General features: G+C 33.9%; 1 protein-coding gene across 1 annotated transcript in view; it reads right to left on the reverse strand.

Moving 5' to 3' along the window:
- The window catches only part of LOC129230202 (major facilitator superfamily domain-containing protein 6-like), a 50,676-nt gene extending 24,977 nt beyond the window's left edge, over positions 1-25,699 (reverse strand). Inside the window, exons 1-4 of the mRNA XM_054864602.1 lie at positions 25,624-25,699; positions 12,119-13,567; positions 5,474-5,656; positions 5,124-5,353 (exon numbers count right to left, since the gene is read on the reverse strand). Coding sequence (XP_054720577.1) covers positions 5,124-5,353; positions 5,474-5,656; positions 12,119-13,567; positions 25,624-25,699 — 1,938 coding nt within the window. The remainder of the gene's footprint in view (positions 1-5,123; positions 5,354-5,473; positions 5,657-12,118; positions 13,568-25,623) is intronic.
- Positions 25,700-25,966: the final 267 nt, after the last annotated feature.

Here is a 25,966-nt window from a genome sequence, read left to right on the forward strand (position 1 = left end):
ATTACTCCTTCAAAATATCATTTTACTCCTTCAAAACTCCTCCAAAAACTCCTTCATTTAATTTCTGAAATTGAGTACGAACCCTGAATTCTTCTATTTGATTTTTTCTTGCACATTTGTAACCATAGTAATCTATTTTTCAACAAAATAACTCCTTATTGAAGTTTGGCTCATTTTCTGGGACTTAACATTAGCCCAATGTTTTTCGATGGCAACATAAATATTCATAGGTTTTTCCAAAATGGTCTGGTTGCTTATTTGAGGCATAACTGATGAAACTTTTAGCACATTTAATGCTTTTGCCTAGTGGTCGACTTACAAAGGGTTTTTTACAATACTCCAAACCAAAGCTGGTGTATATTAGTGGTCAAGATAGACAGGTGGTCAAGATAGAGAGGGGGTCAAGTTACAGAGGTTTTCCTTCATTACATAAGATAAGACTAATTCCGTTCCTGACAAAAGCGGTCAACTTAGACAGGTGGTCAACTTACAAAGGTGGTCAACTTTACAGGTTTTACTGTATAACTTATCTGTTGAAAAATAAAATTCTTTAATTTACGTCAAACTGGGAGTTTGAGTGTAACTTATCCTTTTCTAACAACATTTTATTATTTTGAAAAATGAAAAGGAATCTTACATAAGAATAGGGGGGAGGTGTTTGAAATATCTTATGTACCTTTACATGGGGGGAGGGGAGATTAAAAATGGTTGAAATCATCCTTACTTAATTAATGAATGGCCCCAAAGTAAGCTGTCTTGCAGAAAATCTTTAACATCAAGAAAAACAAAAACAATCAATGTCTACTTATGTTTTAGGGTTTTTTTTTTTTTTTTTTTTTTTTTTTTTATCGCATACGAGAAGCAGATAAGAAACAAGAAAAGGAATCTCGGTAAATAGCGTCACAAATTAGGTTAGATAAACAAACAATTATTGTAATCTGGTTCTTCATTCTTTCTTTTGTTACGGATGTTTGTGCTGATAACATTCAAAGCCACTTTTCTTTTGATCTTTTCTCGTTTGAGAATTTTTTAAGCACAAATATTGACACCGTTTAGTTTCATTTAATGTAATTTCAAAAACATCCAATCAAATGCTTTGCAATATAATTTTTAGTAATATATTTTATACATAAACAAGTCATTGTTTATTTATTTATTAATTGTTAAAGCTAAGGCAAGTTAGAACAATATTTTCTATTTTCAAGAAACATAATTTTTACAATGTTAATCGAAGATTCAGAGTTTCAAGAGAGTGTAGGGTGTCCTAAAAATGGTAAAAATTTTCAAGGGAGATAAGTAACATCTAGGGGAGTGCGCAGGGGGGGGGGGAGAAGGGACACCTGTTTGACCTGGCCCGAGCCTGAAGTGGGCCCAATAATTTTAAAACTAGGCCTGAAATATAGGGGTAAACAATATGGAAAGGCCAGGAAAAGTCATTTGTGACGGGTCCAAAAATTTCCGTGCACGCCCCTGGTAACATCTAAATTACAGATTATTGCACAGGAATGCATAACCGAAAGCATCAGATGAAAATGGTAGCAGAAGTAAAAGGTCTGATAAAACACAAGGCAGTCGTCAAAAAAGGAAAACTTGTATTGGACAAAACACGTTAGCATTCGACAATATTTTAGAGATATATACGGAGAAATTTATTGTTCAATATTCGATGAATAGAGTTTAAAATCTTACAAGAGATGCTCAACATTTCTACTAGCTGATTCGATGCTGACGTGATACCGACCGAGTACTAGTTTCCAGGAACGATCAAACATATTGAATTTCTTTCACAGAACCACTTTTCTTTCAAAAGTGGGAAAAACTTTCAAAGGATATCGTCTGAATTGAAGATAACTACATAGGAACCTATAACTGAAAGCTCCAGGAATAAGTGGTAGCAGAAGTTGAAGGTTTGATATAACACAAGGCAGTTGAGAAAGGAAACTGTAAATTATATTTTTGAGATACATACCGGGAATATTTATTGCACAATATTACATGAATACAGTTCACATTCTTACAAAGGATATGCTTAGTAGTACCTCTAGCTGATTCGAGGCACACGTCATATGATGGAGCACTAGTTTCCAGAAATTATCGAACGCATTGTATTTCTTCAATTGTAAGAGTAAAATGGCAGAAACTTCAAGCACCTTTTGTCTCAACTACCACTTTTCCTCAAGCTTAGAGCCCCTGGAAAAGGACAGGCTGACTTATCCGACATTTTGGTTTCGAGACGAAATTCGATACAACCTCGTTTCCAGTATTTATAAATACGTTATAATATTCTCTGGTTGCTATGTCGTAAAATAATTGTTTATAAGTTGAGTAAAATGTCACTTAAAGTTAATCTAAAAAGATAACTCACACAGTCAATCGTCAGTTCACAAATTCAACAAAAATGAATCGGAAAATGTTTATTGCAATAAACCTCTTTTTCACACTTTATTTGTTTTTAATTTGTATTCATTAAATAGTCTTCATCTACAGAATAAAATAATCAAACATCAATCAGGCAGCACATCTAAAGATAGTGCACCAGTTTTCTGCAATGAGGCTTTTGTACAAATACTATTTTTTTCGCCCGACAATTTTGGAACCAAAATGTCGGATAAGTCAGCTCCCCTTTTATAGGAGCCTTACTTAAGCTCACAGTTGAATCGATTATTGCAGAAAGGGCATATGTCACATTTTTTTCAAAATTGAGTTAGCTGTGGTTTTCCCATGCTTGTATGTAGAGACATTGACTGGTGTAGCAGGGAAGTCCATCCTTGTACAACAAAGCACTTTATTTTGGGGTCACGTTTCTCGTTTAGTGAAGAAAGGGCGTAAGTCCCGGACTTATATCCTTTCTGCACCAAACGCGGAGTAAGAAATAGGAAAACGCAATGGCAAGATCATAGAAGAATTAGATCTTTTGGCGTAACGAAGTAAAAACAAAAAACTCCTTTGATCTAACATTATTTCTGTATTGCTAGGTTCTTCCGATCGAGTGGTTAGGGAGAGGGAGGGTATTCGAAATCATGGAATCCGAATGAAATTCGCTAATTTCTCATTGGTTTTTTTAACATCACTCTAGAGACTTCGAAAAATTTATACGCTTTCAGTGAGATGTACGCTGGTCAAAATAAGAACAACAGTACAGGAGAATTTTTCTAGAAATAACACTGAAGAAATTTAACAAAATTGCTGATGACTTTCCTCTGAGAGGACATTCGTTTGTCGTTTGTGGCCGGGATCTTGGGGCAGTAAAGCGAATGTTCAACAGATAGGACAGATTATAACCTTGTGAAATCCAATCTCTCATAAGTGAGATCCTGAAATTACATCAAGATTTCACCGTCAAATCTGTTGAAAACAATGAAATCTGTAACTGCTTAAATAGGTGCACTTCATTTTTTAATAGGACTTATCTTCCAAGTTGAGATTTTGGAAATAGATTCTACTGGGCGACAAATGTTTTCAATTTTCAACATTCATAATGCTTAAATATTCGATAGAACATCAAAGGAACGGTTTCAGGCTAGCTATTTTATAGACGGTTTTCAAGAGAATATTACTAAGTAACGCTTGCCGGCAGAAAAATCTCTGCCGATATTGAGTATAAAAGGAAAATTTTCATATTGTTCAACAAAATAACAAATATCAAGTTGATTATTCAGTGCAATTTTAAACATAGTCATGCTAATATGTACATAGAACTTGGTACACAAAACTAGAAAAAAGAAGGATAGAAAAAAAGATTTCCATGGAGGATGTATTTGATGAATATAGTTTTATGCACATGTAAAACTTCTGCTTTTTATCTCAGATTGTTAGTTTTTGTAATTTTTTTGAGCCATACTTTATCATTTCACTAAAACAAGACGAGAGAAAGAGGAAAATACACGAAGTATTTTCTTAAGATAATGAATTTATGAATAAAAACTTCAGTAATTATTCTTGTCACTTTGTAATATTATTTTTTATTATCATAAATCAGTTGGAAACAAATATGTTTCACTTGATTTACATTTTCATCACTGTAAACTAGTCTTTCAGGATATTTATTGCAGAAAGGGCATACGTCCAAATTAAAAAAAAAAATCAATTAATTTCAGTGACAAAATGAAACGTAATTTTAAGACGAGACAATGATCCTACTTGTGGCTAGATTAGTCATAAAAATTTTCGCAGAATTTAGTTCATTTCTGAATAAAACAATCACTTTTTATTGATTTCTGAAAAGTTGCATTTGTTGGACTTATGCCTTTTCTGAAATAATCGATTCTGTTATGAGTTTTTATGCCACTATCTTTTTTTTTTTTGAATGCTTTCCACTACCCCTGAAAACTTCATGCAAGACATCCTGTTCACTTTTCGTTTCCGAATTAAAATTGATGCCAACAGTCCCGAAGCCTGGGTTTACAAGTGTAGGGGTACAAGGGTAGTGGGTTTGGAGATTACAGAACAACGAGAAGTGATTTTCGTATAATTTTCGAATCCCCTTCGGAGTCCTTACGCCATGGGGTTGCTTCGCAATTGCAATACTTTTGGCATGGCAAATCTGCTACTGCATAGTAATTATATTTGGATGTGTTACTGAATTTATTGTTTTACTGTTCACTATTAAATTATAATTATAGATTACTGATTTAACGTTATGGTATTAAAAATCAACTATTTGCTTAACAGAACCTATTTATAAAACTGAATTAAAAAGAAGAAACAAACAGAAGTGGGGCAATCCAGATGAGTAGCGTTGCCTGCATTTGGCAAAGAAGTTATTAAATAAAATCTTCCCGCACTTTTGTCTTATTACATCTATTTCATTTGGTTTGTGAAAATAGCCATGCCTCATCAATATTCAGCATCGCCTTTACAACTATTTAGTACTAAAACCGTACCTAGACAATCTACGACATTTCCAGCTACGCAGGAGGACAACTTCGAACGGAGGCTACATCCTCACAACACCTTTCAAAATCAAAGTAAGTACTTGCTCAAAATGAACGACACCATCAAAACTTTGTAACGATATCCTCATTTTCTTTCTCATTGAAATTATTAAAAATCTTTTCTGGCATATCTTCTGCCCCTGGTTTACCCTCACTCACGACAGAGAGTGGTCGTTGAAGAATACGAACATGGCCATGTGAGAAACTAACGGCGTGTCTTGGCACCGGGTTGGAACTTCTGAAACTGTTGTTTGTTGGGATGTGGGTCAGGCTTGCTGCCCGACGTCGTAAGACTTCTTCTTCGTCACTTGGAATGAAGTAGACTACAACGGGACTGTCAAAGCTACAGTTCATAGATGAGCTGGCAATAGAGAAAGATCTTATAGCTTCTTTTTCCATGTCGTCGTCTGTTACGTGTTCTGAAAAACAAAGAGATCGGTTCAATACACTTGTTATTTTTCTTTGCTAGGGACATTATATTGGGGGAAACATTACAAAATATACGACGTAAAATATAAGAATCCTTTCCTTTATTTTACCTTTCTTTTCATTTTCAATTGACGGCTTACGCCGATCATGTCTCCATTTTCGCAGCCAACATATGTAAATCAGCGCATAACATGCTCCTAACACAGCAGACCCGTAAGCGAAGAAATAGAATGTTTGCCGAAATCCAAAGGTATTAGCTAAAAATCCACCCAACAACGAACCAAAAGCTCTTCCTGTGTGTAGACAAAAAGAAAGAAAATAAATGATTGAAAAAAAAAAAATTACATTTATAAATACAGTCGATTCTGGTTAATAGGACCACATTGGGGCGTGGTCATTTTGGTCTTTATATTCGGCTGATCCGATTAAGCGAACAGGACCTGTAAAACTTGTCCGAACTTGCTATACACAACTCATTTTAATGCCTTTTTCCTTATTGTGAGCCCCATATGTAGGGTGAGCCAACAAAGAAGAAAAATTGCTGTTTACGAAATTATTATATTAAAAAATTAAAATAAAGCGAGAAATCTTTTTTTACTCGTTAAGACGGTTTAAGTAATTCCTTAAAAGCAGTATCGATTCAATACAATAACCAGAAGTAACTAAAAATGTAAGAGTGGTACAACAGGTGATAAAAAGTATTAATCGGTCAATAAAAATTCCAATGAAATACAAATTAATTATTTTACAGGTAAACTTTTTTTTTTTTGAAAACATTCACATTTTTTAAACTTACTAACTGAACTGAAGAAATTTAAAATTTTGATCTTTACTGAAAAAAGACCGCCATGCAGTGGGAGTTCCGTTAACCATTTATTTCCCTGCAAATATTGCTGTTTTTAATTTAAAGTTACAAGGAACCATTATTAATTTTAATTGCAATGACTATTAAATTCGTTGACATAATTGAAACTCACTTTAAGAGGACAATTTTTGATTTTGTTCCAATTTGTTCTCATGTTTTTTGGTCCGAACGAATTTTTGGTCCCAATAAGCGAACAATATTAGATTTGTGGAATGGGATTTGTTATGGTTTTTTAAGATTTGGTTCGAATAAGCGGTTGGTCCTATTAACCGGTGGTCCAATTAAGCGGATTCCACTGTAGTTACAAGTAATAAGTTCAGACTTTACATCCCTTTGCCATATACAGGGTGTCAGAATTCTCTCCAGGGTTTGGAAGGCTTGTTAAAACAAACAAAGCAATACAGAAACAACGTTGACTTTAGTCGAGAAAGAAACTCTACAAGTTTTGTTTAGCAAATGTTCAATATGTGAACCTTTCAGGATGCGGCACAAAACATGTATAAAGTCTAATTCTTCTTTCACTCGGTGTAATATATCAAGATCAAAGGTAGGTCATTTTCAAACAAGATAGGGCACCCCTTCAATGTCTAATAGAAGTTTGCATTTTCCTCAGTAACGAACCTCCAGAACGTTGAGTTGGAAAGGTTCTGGCGACGTCAACCGTTTTACTCCGACACCATCACGCTCTCCGGGTCTAACTCCATGCGACCTTTTATTGGGTCAGAAAACGTGTGTTCGGGCTCCTTATGCCAGCACTTGACTCTGCAAGATTTACATCATAGAATCACAACCTACTACTAATCGTGATATGTTACAGCGAGTGAAACAAGAATGTTAGTTTAGACTTCATATCCGCCGCATCACGAAACGTTCACATTTTGGAAACTAACCCTTAACAGGGGTCTCACAGACAGCTCAAAAGTTTATCCGATCACCCTTATTTCATTTTCAGCTTTTTGTTTTGCGAACTTGAGCACCTCCCTTGCTTATCAGTATCTTTAGGCAAGTGTATCTGGTTTAAATTTCATTGCATTCTGTAGAAGCGGTCTGTGAGACAGTGCCTCCTTTCCAGTGTGGTTCATTTATCTTATCCGCGTTATGCGAAAAAGATGCAAAATATTCTAGATGAGGTTGAGAGTTGTTTGAAATGTTCACAAACGTTACGCAATAATGTTCTAAGGACAATGAAGGTTGAATTATTCCTCGAAATACGACGTGAAATACTAACAGTTAAAGGGCTGTTAAAAATTTCCCGTAACGTGATATAACCAATTTTCTGGTGCTAAAATGTTCTGTATATATTAAAAAACTAAAATGAAATCATTAGTAAATAATAGATTCGTTTTTATTTCGAGTAAATAGTTATTTACTACATTGTATGATTTTCTCGAAAAATCTTAAGACTCTAGCAAAATTTCCTCGGAAAAGTTATATTTCGATTAAAAATTCAAAACTATTTTTCCCCTTGCTAATAAAAGTTCAAAGAACATCTGTGGGAAATTTGAGGAATATATCATAATTACACGATTTTTTAAAAATTTGCAAATGGAGCGGTCTCTAAGACCTCACGTCCCCTGTTACGTACTACTTTTTCATCTCCCCTGTTACGGTCTAAATATGTAGAGTTTCTTTATCCAGTAAAATCAGTGTTGTTGCTGTACTATTAATATCTTATTTTTGAAAAGCTTTCCAAACCCCTCATGGAGTTTTGACACAACCTGTACATATTAGACCAGGAACAAATGAATATCAAAATCAAAGTTAAGACTAAATAAATGGGCTTAAATACTTATATACTTATATTGAAGTATTTTAAAACTTTTATGCGACTGCGATGATTAAAAAAAAATGTTATACAATAAAATAAATAATAACAGCTTACTTAAAAAACATAACAGTCAAAAGAACTCTTTGTACTTTAATAGACGTAAGTTTACTTAAATGTTGAACTTCTGGTGCTTGTTAGAACATCGCCACGTAAACAGACGATGTCCCCCTCTGAGAAGAGATAAAATGGAGGGAGTGAAGACTTTCATTCCTGAAGCAAAGATTCCAAGTCAAGTGATAGATTTCAAAGTAAAGCATTGGAAGAAATCAGGTTTCTTTCGCTAGTTTCACGCAAAACAGGTCAACCAATTGTCGTTGTTTAGTCATGTGACTTGGCATTTTTGCTTCCGTTTTCGCTAAGTCAGTGATTGCTCTTGATCCCTCCATTTTCTAATTTCTGCTCTAAGTTGCCCCCCCCCCCCCTTTCCCAGTTTCTCCGACACGAAGTTTCCTTCCTCATGCTTTTCAGTTTAAATCATATCTTGATATATGACTGCGAATATAAACCAAGCAGACATAAAAATTGCACCAACAAAATGTAAACAATTTTTTAATACAGTAGACCCTCGTTTTACGCGGGGGTTATGTTCCACGGAAATGCTACGTAAATCGAAACCGCGTAAATTGAGACTTAATATAGTAATGTTGAAATAGGGGTTAGGTTCCGTAGATGAAAAAACTACTCCATTCTAGTAATGAGTAACTGTATAAAAAGTTTAATGTGTACTTATACAGACTTTTATGCACAACATGCATAAAGAAAGTATAAATTAATATCGTATTCTGGGTTTATACAGAGAAGCTGGCAATGGTAATCTTTTGGCAGTCATTAAGAATTTTTCTCTGTAATTCTTTGAAGGACATCAGCGCATTCATGACCACTTGCGTCATTTCGATGATAGAATCTTCCTTCACTAAGAAATCAGAAAGATCATTTCTATTGTCTAGGAATGGCTCAACATTTTCAATGTGGTTGTGTGTCACCGATGTCGGTATCCTCGTTGGTTTTGACCACCTTTGTCACTCCTAAAAGCTCTTCTTCCAGTGTTTTCTGAACTGTATGAGATTAATAACTTTACTTCTGGAAAGAGCTGTGGAACCAATTGCAAAAAAAATGTCTCCAGTGGCCCAAGCTCGATTATCAGCACACTAAACTGCAGTTGACTACGTGTAATCTGCAATCTTTAGGAGTTTGGATTTTGAAGAGTGGAAAATTTTATCTTTTTGCATTGCTGCATCCGCGTAAAACAGAAACTCATCCGCGTAATATAAAATAAAGGTGCCAAATCTAAAACCGCGTACAATCGAAACCGCATTAAATAAACCCACGTAAAACGAGGGCCTACTGTACAATTCAAAAAGCATCAAAACAGGAGGAAAACTTCATCTCTAGCTCGTAGGCCAACTCGCGATATTCACCGAGATATGAAACGCAGCGTTTTGTGACTTACACCACTTTACACTCGCCTTCAATAACACCTTTTGGGTAAAGTATTGCGGTTAACACGTGTTTAAAATTATATGTGTGGATAGAGTATGGTTTTTCAAATTGTTCGAGGTTTCGTAGTGTGTTTTTGCGTATCACGGCATAACATTTGCTTGAATTTTCGAATAGCAATGAAAAATATAAATACCTTGTTTTTTTTTTTTTTTTTTACTTTGACAACCTGTAATTCGTCTTATGAAAAGGCGATAAGTTCCAATCTCATCTTCAGTATGGTCCCTTAAAACTTTGAATTGGAATATCTCCTTGAGTTTTGGTAGCACAAATGTCAAGTTTTTTTGTGTCAGTAATAACTTTCAATGGACATTATTTCTCTATGCATTAGTTAGGGGACCTGAGGCCAGTATAAAAAGTTAAATTTTGTATTTTTTGACCCTTTTTTTTGCTGCAAACTTTCAATATCTTAACTCCGCGTCTAATTTTGAACATTTTTACAATATGGAGTACGCATCTAGGACTAACGGTTGCGAAAATAGAGATTTTGTAGGTTAAAACGGAACACCCTGTATATATATATATATATATATATATATATATATATATATATATATACATATATATATATATATATATACATATATATATATATATATATATATATATATATATATATATATATATATATATATATATATATATATACATATATATATATATATGTATATGTATATATATATATATATATATATATATATATATGTATATATATATATATATATATATATATATACGTTCGCTCTTGCGATAGTTTCTCCGGTAACAGATTTTAAAAAATACAGTCGAGCTCTCTCTCTCTCTCTCTTTCTTAATGAAATAGCCAATCTTCCACAAAAAATTCACAAAATTTTGGTACATTTTTTTAAACATTAAGCGTGATATTCTTTTTATTGATATTCAAAAAGAGGGCTAGACTTTGTATCTGTTTTGTCTTTTTTTTTTTGAAAAAGCTTTGAATTTATTTCATGTTTTCATATTAAATTGCATTTTCTTAAAATTAAGACTGAATCTCAATGTGTGTTAAATTAAAATTTAATGTCAAATGAGCATACACGTTACTTACATTTTAAGAATCGTTACCCATTCTTTCGCTTAGACTGCTAAATTTTGAAACTTTAAACAAATTTTTTATTTCATAAAACTATCATAGAGTCAAAATCTTGAAAAAGATAAAATTGTCTTCAATTCACTCTTGACAAACAAATTTACACTGCGATGGGAAGCTAAACTGCAGTATCTTCAGAAATGAGATTTAGAGATATTTGAAGAAACACGTTGTGGGTAAAAGGGAGATGTTGAAATTTTTCGTTTATTTCGTACTTTTCTTTCTGCGTACCCTGAAATTAGCAAGTTAGTACAATAAAGCTAAAATACAAAGCTTTTTAGTCGCATGACAACTACGAAGCGTCTCTGCAAAGTCATCAAGAGTTTACTCACGAATGTCGGCCCGCAGCGCCATTACAAAGTGACCTTCCAGTGACATCTTTACAACGTCACAAAGATATTGAAAACCAAGCATGTCATTGAGGAAAACCAGCATGACCAGTTACCCCACTACTACTTTGAAATATTAATGTTTTTACTCATAAGTGGACGTTGTGTTTGGAGTTTTTGGATAAAATTTGCACTGAGCGTACACCCTTTGTCCCCACCCCCCTACCCGGGAAAAATTAGAAATGATGAAAATAAACTAATTGTTGCAGTAAAGTTGCGTGAAATACATCAATCTCAAACGCGTTACACTGTGACTTCTTTAAGTTTCACAACTGTGATAGTTTGTAATTTGTGACTCGCAGTGACTTCACTGTATCTTTGCTGTGACATGTTATGCTCTTGTAAGTACACTGTAAAAAAATTCCGAAACGTTACTTAGTATTTCCGTGTAACGTTTCGGGATTTCAGTGGTTTTTATACACTTCTTGGAAAAACCAAGTATGATTGTCAAAAAGTTTCCTGAATTGCTACAAGTTGCACGAATTCAGACTTCTCACTGCTGTAAAAAATATTTTCATCTCCCAGTTTTAATATTAACTAAGCGTATTTATAAAGTGTATCTGCTTCAGTTCGAATGCGGCCGGACCAGACTGATAAAGGGTCCAAAGGGCGCACATCAGTCTGTGGACTACGTTGCTTTGCATAGAACTGAAGGCGAGTAAAATTTTTGATACTTGCTTGCAATTCTGCCTTAGCTTTGGCCGAGTTTACAATACTGCTTTTAGAGCTTTGCTGAAGGAGCAAGAAAATGCCAAGCTATTATATATTCCAACTTAAAGTTACTCTCAAGTATCAGAGACACGACTGGCTTTATAGAGAGGAAGATTTCTGAATATTTCAGGAGGGGTTTCCTGGATAATTTTAGAAAGATTACTGAGCTTTAGCCGAAAACATTTCTAGCTTTTGTAAGTTATGTTACTGAAAGAAATTGGGCACATCAGCTGCCCATTGTTTTCCAGGAACGTTTCTGAATCGTTTTTACAGTGTATGATGTTTGACGGTGCAAAGAATTTCAGCAAAATCGACAATTACAATTAAACGAATCATACTAATTTTTTTGAAACTTACCTGATATAATATGTAATCCATTCCATAGTGTCATTATTGTAGTTATCATTTCTGGTGGCGCTAGTTCCGTGCAGTATAGCGTCACACCTACTGTAAGAAGCGTCACAGTAAAGTTCTCCATCATTTCGAAAATGAGGCATACGTAGGCATTAGTTGCAGTTGCGTAGCCAATGAATCTGACTACATATGCAGCGAAGGCCACAATTATCACATTCACGTATCCAAGTTTCCTGGTGAACCAAGTAGACACGAGAGCCATTAGTATTCCACTTCCGTTTCCAACCGTAACGGTAAGGCCTAATACCACGTAGTTTGATTCCAACTCTTCCTCGAGGTACCAAAACAGATAGTTTTCTAGAAAACCCCAGCATATGCCGAGTGCTGCAATTTGAAACAAGAGTAAAAGTACTTCTGGGTTTTTCAACAACTTTGCCAAGTTCTTGAGAGGGTTGTCTGATGGTATTTTCATGCTCAGGTCCAGTTTTAAGGATATCAAAGCTGCTGTGACATATAAAGCACCGTACATGAAGAAACAGGGCTGGAAGTTGTGCAGTGTGTCCACAAAATACCCACTGATTGGAGCAAATATGCACATGCCGACCGTTTGCCATATTCTTTGGAATCCCACATCTGCTTTGTGCTCTTGAATTATGGTCATAGATGCAGCATCAAAGAGTCCGTTTACGAGTCCCATTCCTAAAGTTACGACTAATCTTATGCCAAGGTATGTAAAGAAGGTAGCACCAAACTCTTCATTTTTGACCTCTACGCACTCGCGAACAGGATCTTGGGATATAAATGTGCACATTGAATCACAGCTATCTTTATGACAGGAACATTCCATTGAATCATAAGTTGTATTACTATAAGAAAAAAAGTACAGTTCATTTGGAATTGCTACTAGAGTTTTATTTGCTTCCGATAAATTATGCATTTGTAGATACAAATCAAAGGTCGAATTATAAATTGGAAGGCATTTGTCATGAATATCATTAAAGGTTTGTTTACAACAGTCCGTTCCATCTTTGTTTAAAATGAAAGTGGGTATATCGTCTGTGTCATCACCAACGCATGATGTCTGGCAATCGGGCTGTAATGAGAGATTTAAATAAGAATGTTTGAAAGAATTTTTAACCACACAAGAATCGTTCTTCAAGAAAGAAAATTGATTTTCTACATCAGATCCACATTGCAATTGGAATTTCATTGACCGTTCCAACTCGGGAACGTTTGGAACGAAGAGCAAGAAGTTCGATGTAACGGCAGAGAAGCACAAGAAGAAACAGAATATGGCCTTGAAGTTGCCGATTTTATCCGCAACCATACCAATCATCGGGGCAACGAATAAAGCTATGATTGGTTGTACTGCGAAGATTATTGCAGTGTGGTTCACAGATACACCCAAGGACCTCAGGTGGACCGTGAAGTAAGGATAAAGTGTGGCTTGGCCTGTAAAAGAAAAAAAAAAAGTTAACTTAAAAATCTTTTATTTTATCTGTGTAAGAAAATTCCGAAATTTATCTATAAAATAATGAGCAGCTGGTGTGCCTAGTTTTTTTTTCTAACAAATTTTTCTGTCTTCCAATATAGCAAAAACAGGAGCGTTTTTTGCTGCATGTCAATAAGTTACCTTCCCGAAATTGCACTGAAGGGTCATTCCATAGAAACGTCAACCTCAGCCTCAGAAATGCTTTTTCCACAATTCCCCAATTGTGACCTATTATTTCATTCAGCATAATTTCTAGTACCAGTAAAAGTTTGCAAAAATTTCATTCAGTGCTTTTCTTCTGACTCTAAACGTGCGAGGTTGTAGAAAAGGCTTAGCATACGCAAAAAACATGCGTCTAAGTTTTTTTGTGTAATGTAAAATTTTTTGCAAATTTTTAAATTTTGCAAATAATGTTTATTCTATAACATTAGATGTTGGCCCAATAAAATTTACTGCTCTTTTTTAATACATTATAAGATAGGTACCTTAATTAGTTTGGTTATTTCACTGAAAATATTAACGTAATTAATATTTTTATAATTACGTTAATATTAATTTAAAAAATAAATATTAACAGTCACGAAACTGTACTATTTTCTGCTTAAAAACTAAACCAGATGATTGAACCGAACAGCATTTTTTATTTTCTTACACCTGTGTCATATCTACTTAAAAAGTGCAAAATATTTATTTTAGTATCAGTAGATATAAAATAATTAGTGTGACTAACGTAACATTTGAGCTGTGACTAACGTAACAGTTTGCATGTGACTAACGTAACATTTTAAAAATGACTGTTAATATTTAAAACTTATTTAATTAAATGTACATTTTCATGAACAAGTTTGAATAAGTAGGGATTCTGTATTGATTAAAAATATTTATGGTGAAAAATACCAGTAATATTACATTGTAGACGTTCTGTCGACTTAGAAAAATACTTTTTTAAAGGTCCTTAAGATTCTTCAATTTAAAGAATTATTATTTAAAAAAAAGTTGAGTAAAGCAAAATAAGTACTTTGCTGAATGTGCATTCAACACAAGAATCCAAGCTAAAGAATAAAGAAAATAGAAAGACCAACTTAACAAAGGAGAACGTCTCTATTTTTTAGAAAAAACATCTCTACCTTTTATTAAAATGAAGTAATGGCAGCTCATTGGAAAACATTTGAAGATGTTACAGATACATTGCCAATAAGCGCTGCTGCAGCATATTTCAGAAAATGCATAAATGATCATTTAGAAATTTAAACATTTACGGTGATATCTGGAATTAAAACGAATTCAGCAAAAGTGTTTGAATATATATTTTTAATATTACATTTTAATTCAGGATGCACAACACTATTCGCTCGATAAATCAGTAAACCTTAAAAAAAAAATAAATAAATAAATAAATAAATAAATAAAAAAAAAAAATGCCGTTGAAAAGTATCACGGAGTTTCTTATGACAATAACTACTATATCGGCAGAATACTGGAATTTGGTGAAACTATCAACTTGCATAAAAGTGACTTTTTAAAAGAGAGCCCAAAAATGATGTTATTTAGTTAGTAAAAGCAGTTTATTTATTTATTTATATATTTTTTCGCACATTCAAATTGAGTTAACTGAATACTTCCATTCAATTTCCTACACTAATATAGAAAAAAATAAAGAAATAACCATACACAACATAAAAAAGTTTCCTAAAAAGTGTAAAAGTAATCTAAGAGCAAGAGATTAATTACAAAAAGTTTTTTTATATGCATTCATTGCTTGTTATTCGATGGTTACGTTAGTCACACGCAGTTTTTCGCAAAAGTTCCATTAAAGGCCAAAAAAGATTTATCTGTTATAAATCTGTAGTAGGGGAATGTGGGGCAAAGTAAAATGGTTAAGATAACTGAGTTTTTTCGAAACGAACAAATCGGAAATTTGTTTTGAAAATTACGGTGCAAAAAGAAAGAACATTGTATTTTGTAATAAAACTTGTGCTGAAAAGTATTTTTTTATTTTTGGCAGTAAATTTAAGTCTTCAAAAAAAAAAAAAAAAAAAGTGGAAAATTTTCAGCCTTTTTTTTTATGGGGCAAAGTGAAAAATGAAATATTTTTCGAATTAAATATTTTCTATTTGATTGTAAAACATACTTTTGATCAAAGTAATCAGCACATAAAAAGTTAAATTAATAAATGAAAAGATATAATGAAACAATAAGCAAATAATTAGATGAATAAATCAATTAATATATAAAGGAAAATAAATGAGCGAGTAAAAGAATGAATGAATAAGAAAATAAGTGAATGAATGAATAAATAGGTAAATTGATAAATGAAGGAATGTAAATGCATTAATTAACAAATGAAAACGTTTGTGATTTATATTAATGATTGAGTAAGTAAATGAAATAACTATTTCACTTTGTACCGTATGCATTTGATTAATTGTACAATTTATTTAAAATACAAATAAGCTTAATATTAACTAAATTAATACTGCATTGCATATTAGGAGGCATAAATTAATATTTAAAGCGTTAATAAAAAGAACTTTATCATTTTATAGTAATAAAAATAATTTTTGACTTACGACAAAATATTACAATATGAGTATCATTTTTTTTTTAATTGCCTGTATTACCAAATGCTTTAACCTTCTGCGGTATTTTTTCCCTGACTGAAATAAACTACATACGGTACTAGATAGTTGAAATAATACCAGATAGGTGGAGCTAAAAGCAGAGAAAATATTTCATAATTTCACTTTGCCCGGCTATTTTACTTTGCCCCATGTTGCCCTATATATTTTAAAATAGACTGCTTACCTCTTACAAATATATCGGCCAATTTTAAATGCCTGCGTAACTTTCAGAAAATTTTGCCTCGTAACATAAGCATTGTTTCTCAGGGTTGCAAAAATGTTACGTTAGTCACGACGCCTTTTTTAGTGAAGAAATACCTACCAGAGCTTATTTTGCTTCAAATTCGTGGTAGAAATGAAAAACAGTCACCTTGTACATTTTAAATCTGCATATTAAACCAATAAAAAATTATTTTTACTCCCGGTGTAAGTAAAATGAGTTAGAAAGTCAGCTGCGAATGTTACATTAGTCACTATGGAATGACCCTAAAGTTTGTAAAAAGAACTCAGAAACCTTCCCGGTAATAGTCAGTCATGTTTCTGAAATACAGTGGAGGTAAAAAAAAATGCATCACCCGCGCCGTATAGGAGAGGAATATCACCCCGAGACCAAAAGAGAAAAATCTTCCACTGCACTGATCTTGTGTGTATAGAACTACCATGTCGTAATTTATCTGGACGAAAATAAAATTTGTTTCGTCTTCAAATTCCACCATCTTTTCCTTTAATAACGTACTGATTAGTTTGATAATCCTTAAAGTATTCTTGCCATTGGTGCCAAAACTCAGATGGATTTGAACCGAGAAACAAATGTTGTTTTGTACGGTGCTATCCGATCATTTGGCAAGGAAAGCCTAAAGCCCGGTCCAGTCGTTTAAAATCCTTATGGTGACAAACGTCCGCACAGAAGATTTTTATATATTAAGATATAATTTAAATTATATTCGCGAAAATTTTCAGAATTAAAATATTTATATTTTTTAAAAACTCTGAAATTAACTTTGGGTGTCATCTATCAGATGGGTGTCACCCGGGGCAAACCACCCCCTCTCAAGAACTTGCATTTAGAAAAAAAGCTTTTTTTCTCTCAAGTTGCAGCTTTTCAAAAATTGAAAGCACACGATTTGATCAATATCTATTTGTTAAACATTAAAGGGGGGTAAATTACAGATAATCCTTTTCAAATTTTTTAAAAGGGATTTTTAAGTCATCTCACTTTTTAACTCGTAACTATTGGAAAATTTTATTTTGTAATTGAATTTCTAACGTTGTTTGCGTCTTGTGTTTACAATAGAAAACAAAATGCGAAATTTTCATAAAAAGGAATTAATATATCAATCTCTGTTTAGAAATTTTCCCCCTTCCCCTGAAGGGAGAGAGGGAGTTGAAAAAATACAATTAAAAAAAAAATCCGCAGTTGGAGTCGGAGTTGGAGTCAGAGTCGGGCATTTCAAAATCCAGGAGTCGGAGTCGGGGTCGGAGTCGGCCATTTTCCTTCCGACTCCGCAGCCCTGCCTAAAAGTTGAAAAGTTCACTATAAAATTGGATACATTTAGTTTTCATATAGCATAATTCGCTCCAAACTCAAATACTACCTGTAAATAATTTAAAAACAATATGTATAGAGTCCCTTATTATTTGAGAGCCATATCTTCAAATATTTTCGAAAACTAAAACTATTTTTAATTAAAATTTAATGTATTATTAGGAAAAATTACAAATTATCTGTCTGGGGAATAATACCTTCATTGTTGCCTACTGGATTGTAAAAAATAATTCACTATTGTCAAAACAACAAGTTAGAGTATTAGTTAGCAAGTATAAAATATTAATTATGAAATGCATTACCTTTCTCGTAATTAAAATTTTTATCATTTGTTTATTTTGCGCGTAACAAAATATGCTTTTCTTTGCAATTGAATGCAGAAATTTATATCATATTACTTTACCGTCTATAGAAATTATTAATTATGAAACTAGAAGAAATGCATTTTCAGTGATTCTCAACAGGTGCTTTAAAGTGTAATGAATACAAAAAAAAATCAAACATTGCATAATTTAAGATTTAGGAATTAGTTTTCTACCGTATGCACCGAAATACAAATATTTTGAACGAAACTAAATTGTAGTACCTCCGAGAAAATCATTAATACATTAATTATGAAACTAGAAGAAATGCATTTTCAGTGATTCACAACAGGTGCTTTAAAGTGTAATGAATACAAAAAAAATCAAACATTGCATAATTTAAGATTTAGGAATTAGTTTTCTACCGTATGCATCGGAATACAAATATTTTGAACGAAACTAAATTGTAGTACCTCCGAGAAAATCATTAATACATCATGCAAGAAAAGTGGTAGCTTACTTTGTGTGTATGCGTTCGAAGACCAAACAGTATTAATTGATTATATTTCGCCAAACGAAGTTAATTTCGATACAGAGCATTTAGAGGAATGCTGCGTTATTGCGACAAAGAACAGAGTCTTTAGGGACTAATTGCAACAGGAATGTTTGAATTTCCTGGAGATAGGGAGAGGAAATTTTATTTTGATCAAATTGTAATGAATATTTTACGTAAATTCTGTTTTTCTAAGAGGCGGTGGGATTTTTGTGTAGCGTTACAATTCTGATGCATATTTTAATTTGTTTCTTCTTCCTCAATGGGATGCGGCATTTATATTAATTGTAACGCATATTTTAATTAAAATATTTGGTCCATGCAAAAGGATTTTCGTTTTTATCTTCTGCAATGCTTTTTTATGTAGCTTCTTTTACGAAGCTTTGAGGGAAGGTCGTTATTTTTTGAACAGGGAATTGTACACATCCGTTCACTGCAAAACGATTCCGATCATTTTCGTGGAATATTTCGTTATTTCACAGGTTTTCATCCACTTTCTGTGAAAAATCAAGCACCTTTGGTTATTTTACTGGTTTTTATCCACTTGTTGTGAAAACCAAGCACCTTTGTTTCTGAATTGCTGCAAGTTGCACGAATGCAGACTTCTCACTGCTGTGAAAAATATTTTTTACTTCCAGTTTAATGATTGACTGAACTTATTTATTTTGTGTGGCTTCAGTTCGGTTACGGCCCGTCCAACTTGACTAATCTTCCAATGAGGGCGAACAATCTCCGGGTACCGTAGCCTCACAAGGATTGCAATTCTGTCTTCATTTTGGCCATGCTGGTAATTTTGCTTTTGGAGCTTTCTCGATAAGTCGGGAAGGTGCCAAGTTATTTCTATACCTATGTAAGGTTTTTCATGAGCTCCAGAGATATGACTGGTTTTAACCAGGAAGAGATCTCAAATCTTCAGAAATGTTCCAAAATAATTTCAGGAATATTACGGAATTTTATCTGAAAACATTCCGTTTTTTTGCAAGATATGTTACTTGCAGAAATTGAGCACATTAGCAGTCCATTATTTTCCAGGTACGGTTCTGAATTGCCGTTACAGTGTACGCCACATACTACACAGAAAATTCTTGGATCTAAGGCTAAAGGATGCCTGTATTTTAGTGTAAGAGAAGAGGTTTTTTTTTTTAATTACCGGGGGGCTGGAGGGGGGGGTGAATAGATTCTTAATGATTTAAGGATTTTTATTTCAAATTCTTAGCCCGGGCATCACCGTGCGGATACGGCTAGTCAAAAATAATAGTTGACTGGTCTTGTTGTATAAAGCAGATTTTTTGAAACGTAACGAAACTAATAATATAGTCCTTTTTGAGAAATCGTGATTGCTTATTGTCGTCACTTGACCGTCTTTGATGTCCGGTTCCTTTTTCAGCTTAGACCAGGGGCCTCTGCAGCACCAACGCCCACCGTCCTCTGCAGGCGTGGCTCCTCCGGTCCTGAGTTATCCGCTTCTCATGATCGGAGGCATCCATGTCCTACACACACGCACGCTCACACACATACACACACACGAATTCACACACATTCACTCACACACGCCTACGTGCATACACACAGGTCTACGCACACACACAAGCCTACACACACACACACACAACTATGCACACGTAACCGCCCAGGAGGAGGGCCAGGCTTGGGGGGACAGGAGCCGTTTCTAGAAACAATAACTCCAATGAGTAGGGTCCTGTCGCAGTTCGTGATTGCGAAAAACATAATTTGAATTCAAAATTTCAGAACTCAAATTAATTCTCTTTTTTTTTTGAGCAATCACGATGCTAACTGTTTTCATTTGACCGTCCTTGATGTCCGGTTCCGTTTTTTTTTGAAGTTCTGCTTTTAATGGGACGTTGTACGGCTGAAGTTACCAGAAAAAAATAGAAAAGAGCTCCACCTGCTATCTTCAAAGCGCATGTGCAGAAGTTTCGTTTAAATTAACTCGTTTCACAATTAATCTGCAGCGAAGCCTCCGTGGCGTAATCGACTGACGCGCTCGGCTGTCAACCAAAATGTTGGTGGTTCAGATTCACCCGCGAGAGGTATGTTTTTAATATTTTTAAAAAATGGCAGTTGTGCGGGACTAGGTGACAGAAGCTATTCTCTAATTGAATGAAAAAAGCTTATAATGCTGAAATTGATAAGTTTCCCTTTATTAAGTAACTGGAACTTAATGTTGTTACAATATACTTTCAACATTACAATCCTACGTTGTTCAATAAGAACATAACTTATGTCAATTAGTCTCGGGCTTGCCTTTTTTTTTCTTAAATTAAGTTTGCGCTTTGAAGCTATACGGCGATTTACAATAGGTAATTCCACCATATAAAAGTCGTGTCATGCTTGTAAGTTTTTTTGTATCAGCTGGAATAAAATATATATGTCGTCATAATCAAGGCGATTCTCGCACCAGTCAAACTTCTTCGATGTTGATTTCAACCAGTCAAGTGAACGAAGCCTTAACTGATTCACCAATCAGAAATCAAATTTGTCACGTGACTCAGTTGAAACCGAAAGGAAAGTTAAATTCAAGGCCTATGGGAAAAGCGGACTGAATGCTTTTGAATCGATCAATTATAGAATGCTATTTAACTAACGTTTAACTCAATACAATTTTAAGAACCATTGACTTAATCTTCATAACATTTGAGGAAAGGAATTGCTTCATAGCATTTGGGGGGGCCGGGGAAGGTGAACCATCGACTATGGGGGGGGGGGGGATTGACACCAAGCTAACTTACATTTTGGAAGAATAAGGTTTCATTATATCGCAGTTCGGTTAGTTTTGTCCATCTATATCCGTGGTGTAGCGGGGTCTTCGCTGTAAGAGAAGCACTTTTTGCGATGCAGGAATTCTTTGAACTTTCAACGCTAAGCCATGAGTAGTTACCAGAGGAACAGAAATGGTCCGGTTGATCTCTTATTGATGCTGATTTATTTTTACTTAAGTCGGAATTGAAATATGATCCATAATGCCTTATAATATATATGTGTAAAAATAATGAACTTGTAAATTCACCACAAAATTAAGGTGTCATCAATACACTGTAAAAACGATTCAGAAACGTTCCTGGAATATAATAGGCAGCTGATTGCAGGGGCGGCAAATAGGGGGGTCAAGAGGGGGCGGTCGCACCCCCAAATTTTTTGAGCAGAATGATAGAAAATGGGTGAATTCAATTTATGTAAGTCGGAAATCAATGTTCATTAAAGGAAATCACGCTGGTTCTCAGCAACTATTTGAAGAAACTTGACACATTTTCAGACTAGAAAAAGTGTTTTTCGTTATTTGGATGATGACTTAGAAATTCATGGAGTATTTTCGGCTTTTTCAGAACATAGAAAACAGATAGAGAACCATGGTTAATTTAAACTAAAGAAGACATTGCCTCATATAGGCTAAATATTGCACACTTGTGAGCCCAGTGTAACGATGGTATGTCCAATATGAGAGGCTCGTGAAAAGTGGTGTAGCAGCATGGTTTTCACAAGAAAATTCCTTGATATTTTACATTCACTTTACGCTCATTTTTTAAGTTCCATATTTATTTAATGGGTATTCATTGCTTTCTTCTGCTAGAAACACGTTACAGCTGCTCAATACATTATAATGCTTTCTTAGAAGCTTCTTAAAAATGCATGTGATTATTGAATAAAAAAAGACATATCAACCAAATAACTTTTATGGGGCTCTATAATTATGCAATGGTGGAGTGACACAAGATAATCTTCAAGAGTTAAAACGATAAAAACATTTCTCTATAACTTCAAAGCAATGATTTGACGACTGGAAGAACTGTTGCAAAACAATTCTTTCAATGATGAAAAAGCTCATGCCCTTTAGCATGTATGACTTCGTTTGAATTTTTATCCAATTTGTTTGTACCGGGAAAAGATTTTTGAAAAATGCTTTACTCTATAAAAATCATATATCTTCAATCCATTATGGCTTATGGTTATTTGGATTGGATTTTGAAAACGAAAAATAAAATGTTTCAACTGTGAGTAAAATTTTTAGCATAAGGCAAGAAAAAATACAAGCAATATACCGACAGAATGGTTTTCACATCCAGAGACTGCAGTTTCGTCCTTGTTATGGACTTATATGTCTGGAATAGGGAATAACAGAGCTAGAGGCAGATGATAGCTCATTGAAGCTGAGAGCGCCGACATGACTAGATTATTCAATGATGAAAATTTTAAGTCCCTCACAGTTTTTGAAGTAGCTTTTGAAGTGATTTTGAAGAGCAAGATATAAAAAGTGTTTTAATACATAACTTTGCGTTACTTCAATTGTTTTTCAACTATTACAATCAGTTCAGCTAGTAGAGAAAGATTTTTTTTTTTATGTCTCAGGAGGTTAGAGAAATATTTTGGAAGCACAAAGGGAAAAAAAATTACCTTTTCCATTTAGCTGAACTGGCAAAACAGCACGACATCGGGCACTGATAGATTAGTAGCACGATTCCCTGCTCTTCCGAATTTCAAAATTCATGCTTTATAACTTTTCCAAAAGGTATAAAACCTTTAGTAGCGAGATGTTTTGTATGATAACTTTTTAGTCAATGAACCAAAATTTTAATTGTTTCTAAACACTAATTTTATTCATACTAAACCGATTTTATGACAACTTCTTGTTATTCAATGTGTGTTTGGTTTCGCTTTGGGGTTATACACATTTAAGAAACTCGACCCCCCAAATGAAATGGTGAAATGCCGCCCCTGGCTGATTGTACCCAATATCAGACAGTAGCATATCTTGCAAACCCCTGGAACGTTTTCCTATAAAAGTCAGTGAGCTTTCTGAAATTATTCTTGAAACTTTCTGAAATATTGGAAAATTTCCCTTGTTAAAGCCAATGATGTCTCGGAAACTTTCTCGAAAATTAAGTAGGTTTAATGCAATTATTCAAAACCTTCATGATTTACCAATAAAGCTCCAGAAGCGCTTGAGCATAAGCAACCAGGGTCAAAACAACGCGAGACTTGTCTGCAATTCCTGCCACGCCAAGCTGCAGCTATCCAGTGACTCTTTTATTCCCGTTGAGTGCGTAGTCAATCTAGACTAACCGTTCTGTAGCTATTGCCGATACAAGTTTCATTTAATAAACTCTCACTAAATCTTTAAACTGGTAGCAAAAAATATTTTTTACACATGGGGAATTCCAGCGTGACGGAAGCTGTCCCCTTAGTAATGGACCCATTTCACGGTTGAAAGAAAAAAATTTTAAATTACTTACTTAAAAGTTTAACTAGACATTCAAAAGATAAAAGTTAACCTAAATATTATATGCTGATAACAAGTATATTGAAATTACAGTATGTAACAAAAAAGAGATTTTTTGCTCCGTAAAAACACAAAGAGAAAACTTTGATTTTGCACTTGATTTTTCTGAAAGTCATCAAAATATTGGGAAAAAATAGGTTAAGGTTCAAGAAATTCATTTATTTCTGAAGAGAATGGTATATGGCAAGTGACAGAATATTAATTTTTAAAATTCAAGTGTCATGTCCCCTATTTTCCTGGAATTCACCACTAGTGAAAAGTCTGCACTCGTGCATCTTTTAGCAATTCAGTTATTTTTTTTTTGCGTGAGCTTTCTGAAATTATCCTTGAAACTTTCTAAAATATTGGAAATTCTCCCCTGTTAAAGCCATTCATGTCTCGGAAACCTTCTTGAAATATAAGTATGTTTAATGTAATTATTCGGAACCTTCTTGATTTACCAATAAATCTCCAGAAGCGCTTGAGCAACCGTTGCCAAAGCAACGCGAGACTTGCCGGTAATTCCTGCCACGCAAAGCTGCAGCTAACCAGAGATTTATTTGTTCTCATTGAGTGCTTAGTCAATCCGGGCTAACCGTACTTTTACTAAAGCCGATACAAGTTTCATTTAATAAACACTCTCACTAAATCTTTAAACTGGTAGCAAAAAATATTTTTTACACTTGTGAAAATTCTGCTCTCGTGCATCTTTTAGCAATTCAGTAATTTTTTTTTGCGAAATTCTCGATTTTACGGCGAAATATGTGAAAACTTCTGAAATCCCGAAATGTTCCATGGAAATAACCAGTAAAGTTTCGGATTTTTTTTTTTACAATGTATGTGTGAAATAGTTGGTTACGATTTATTTCTAGTAAGCTTGAATGAAGCTGCTTACTCCGTCTGACCAGCTTGATTACACAGAGGCTTTCTAGAAAGATTTGATCTCCGGGATTTCCGTCTAAGCTGGTAATGGGTTTATTTTTCGATCTGATTGAAGCGCTATCTCTGAAACGTTTTGTTCTTTCTTTTACTTTAGCTGTACTAGTTTTGTTTCTCATCCCTGTTTATTTCTCCTTAATCTAACACTATGTTATACATTGAAGCATTTCTTTAAATAGCTGTAGAATATTAAATGCATTGTTATTCTGCGCATTACTAAACGCTTTTTTCATTTTTTAATTTTAAATTATAATATGTGCAACATTATGCGTTGCGGCAGTGCATCCACTTCTTTCAAAAGTGCACATAAATTTTAAAAAATTTGCTTTAGTTTTTTAATAAATTCCCAAACATTTTTAACAAAATAATTAGATTTTTTTCCTGATAAATTGGATGTTGTTCTTAAGCGTACAAATGTTTTAAAAGCAAAATAGTAAACATTTTGGGCGTGACATATATAAAACGCTACGCTCTCACTAAGGTAAAGCACATAAAAAAAAAAAACCCCGCCGTGAGAAAACATGGTAATTTAGCGACACACTTCTACTTCTTCGATGTATTCAAAGAACCATGCCCTAAATTTTTCTTACGTTTTTAACCATAAATAAATTTGTTAAAAATAGTTAATAATGTATGTCTATTTGGCGCAGTTTCGAAACGGTATTTGGGTAAAAAAAAAATATCCTTTTGATAGCGAAATCAATATTTTTTACTCAAAGATTTTCAGAAACACATTACTGCAGTAAAAATACGGCAATGAAGTTTGACACACGCACTTACCTCCATAAATCAAAAACATCAAAATTTTGATTGGAGCAAGCTCCTTTCGGAAGAAATCTTCCTTGAAACGATCCATATTCCCACGTCCACCATTATAATAATACGACGCCCCACTAAACTTAATGCATGCGGTTTGCGAATAGATTAGATATCCTGTATTTCCTATCAACTCATTGATACGGAAGCGCACGCTTGATAGTGAAGGCAAATTGTCCGCATACAAATCACTGAGATAAAATATGTTTTCATATCTTAATTGTTTCTTGCATTGTTTAAATTACCATGTAACTCTTTAAATAGCTACTTCTGAGCGCTTTCTTTTCGATAAATCAATTAAAGTCGA

This window comes from Uloborus diversus, chromosome 9 (genome assembly GCF_026930045.1).
Source record: "Uloborus diversus isolate 005 chromosome 9, Udiv.v.3.1, whole genome shotgun sequence".
Taxonomy (NCBI): Eukaryota; Metazoa; Arthropoda; class Arachnida; order Araneae; family Uloboridae; genus Uloborus; species Uloborus diversus.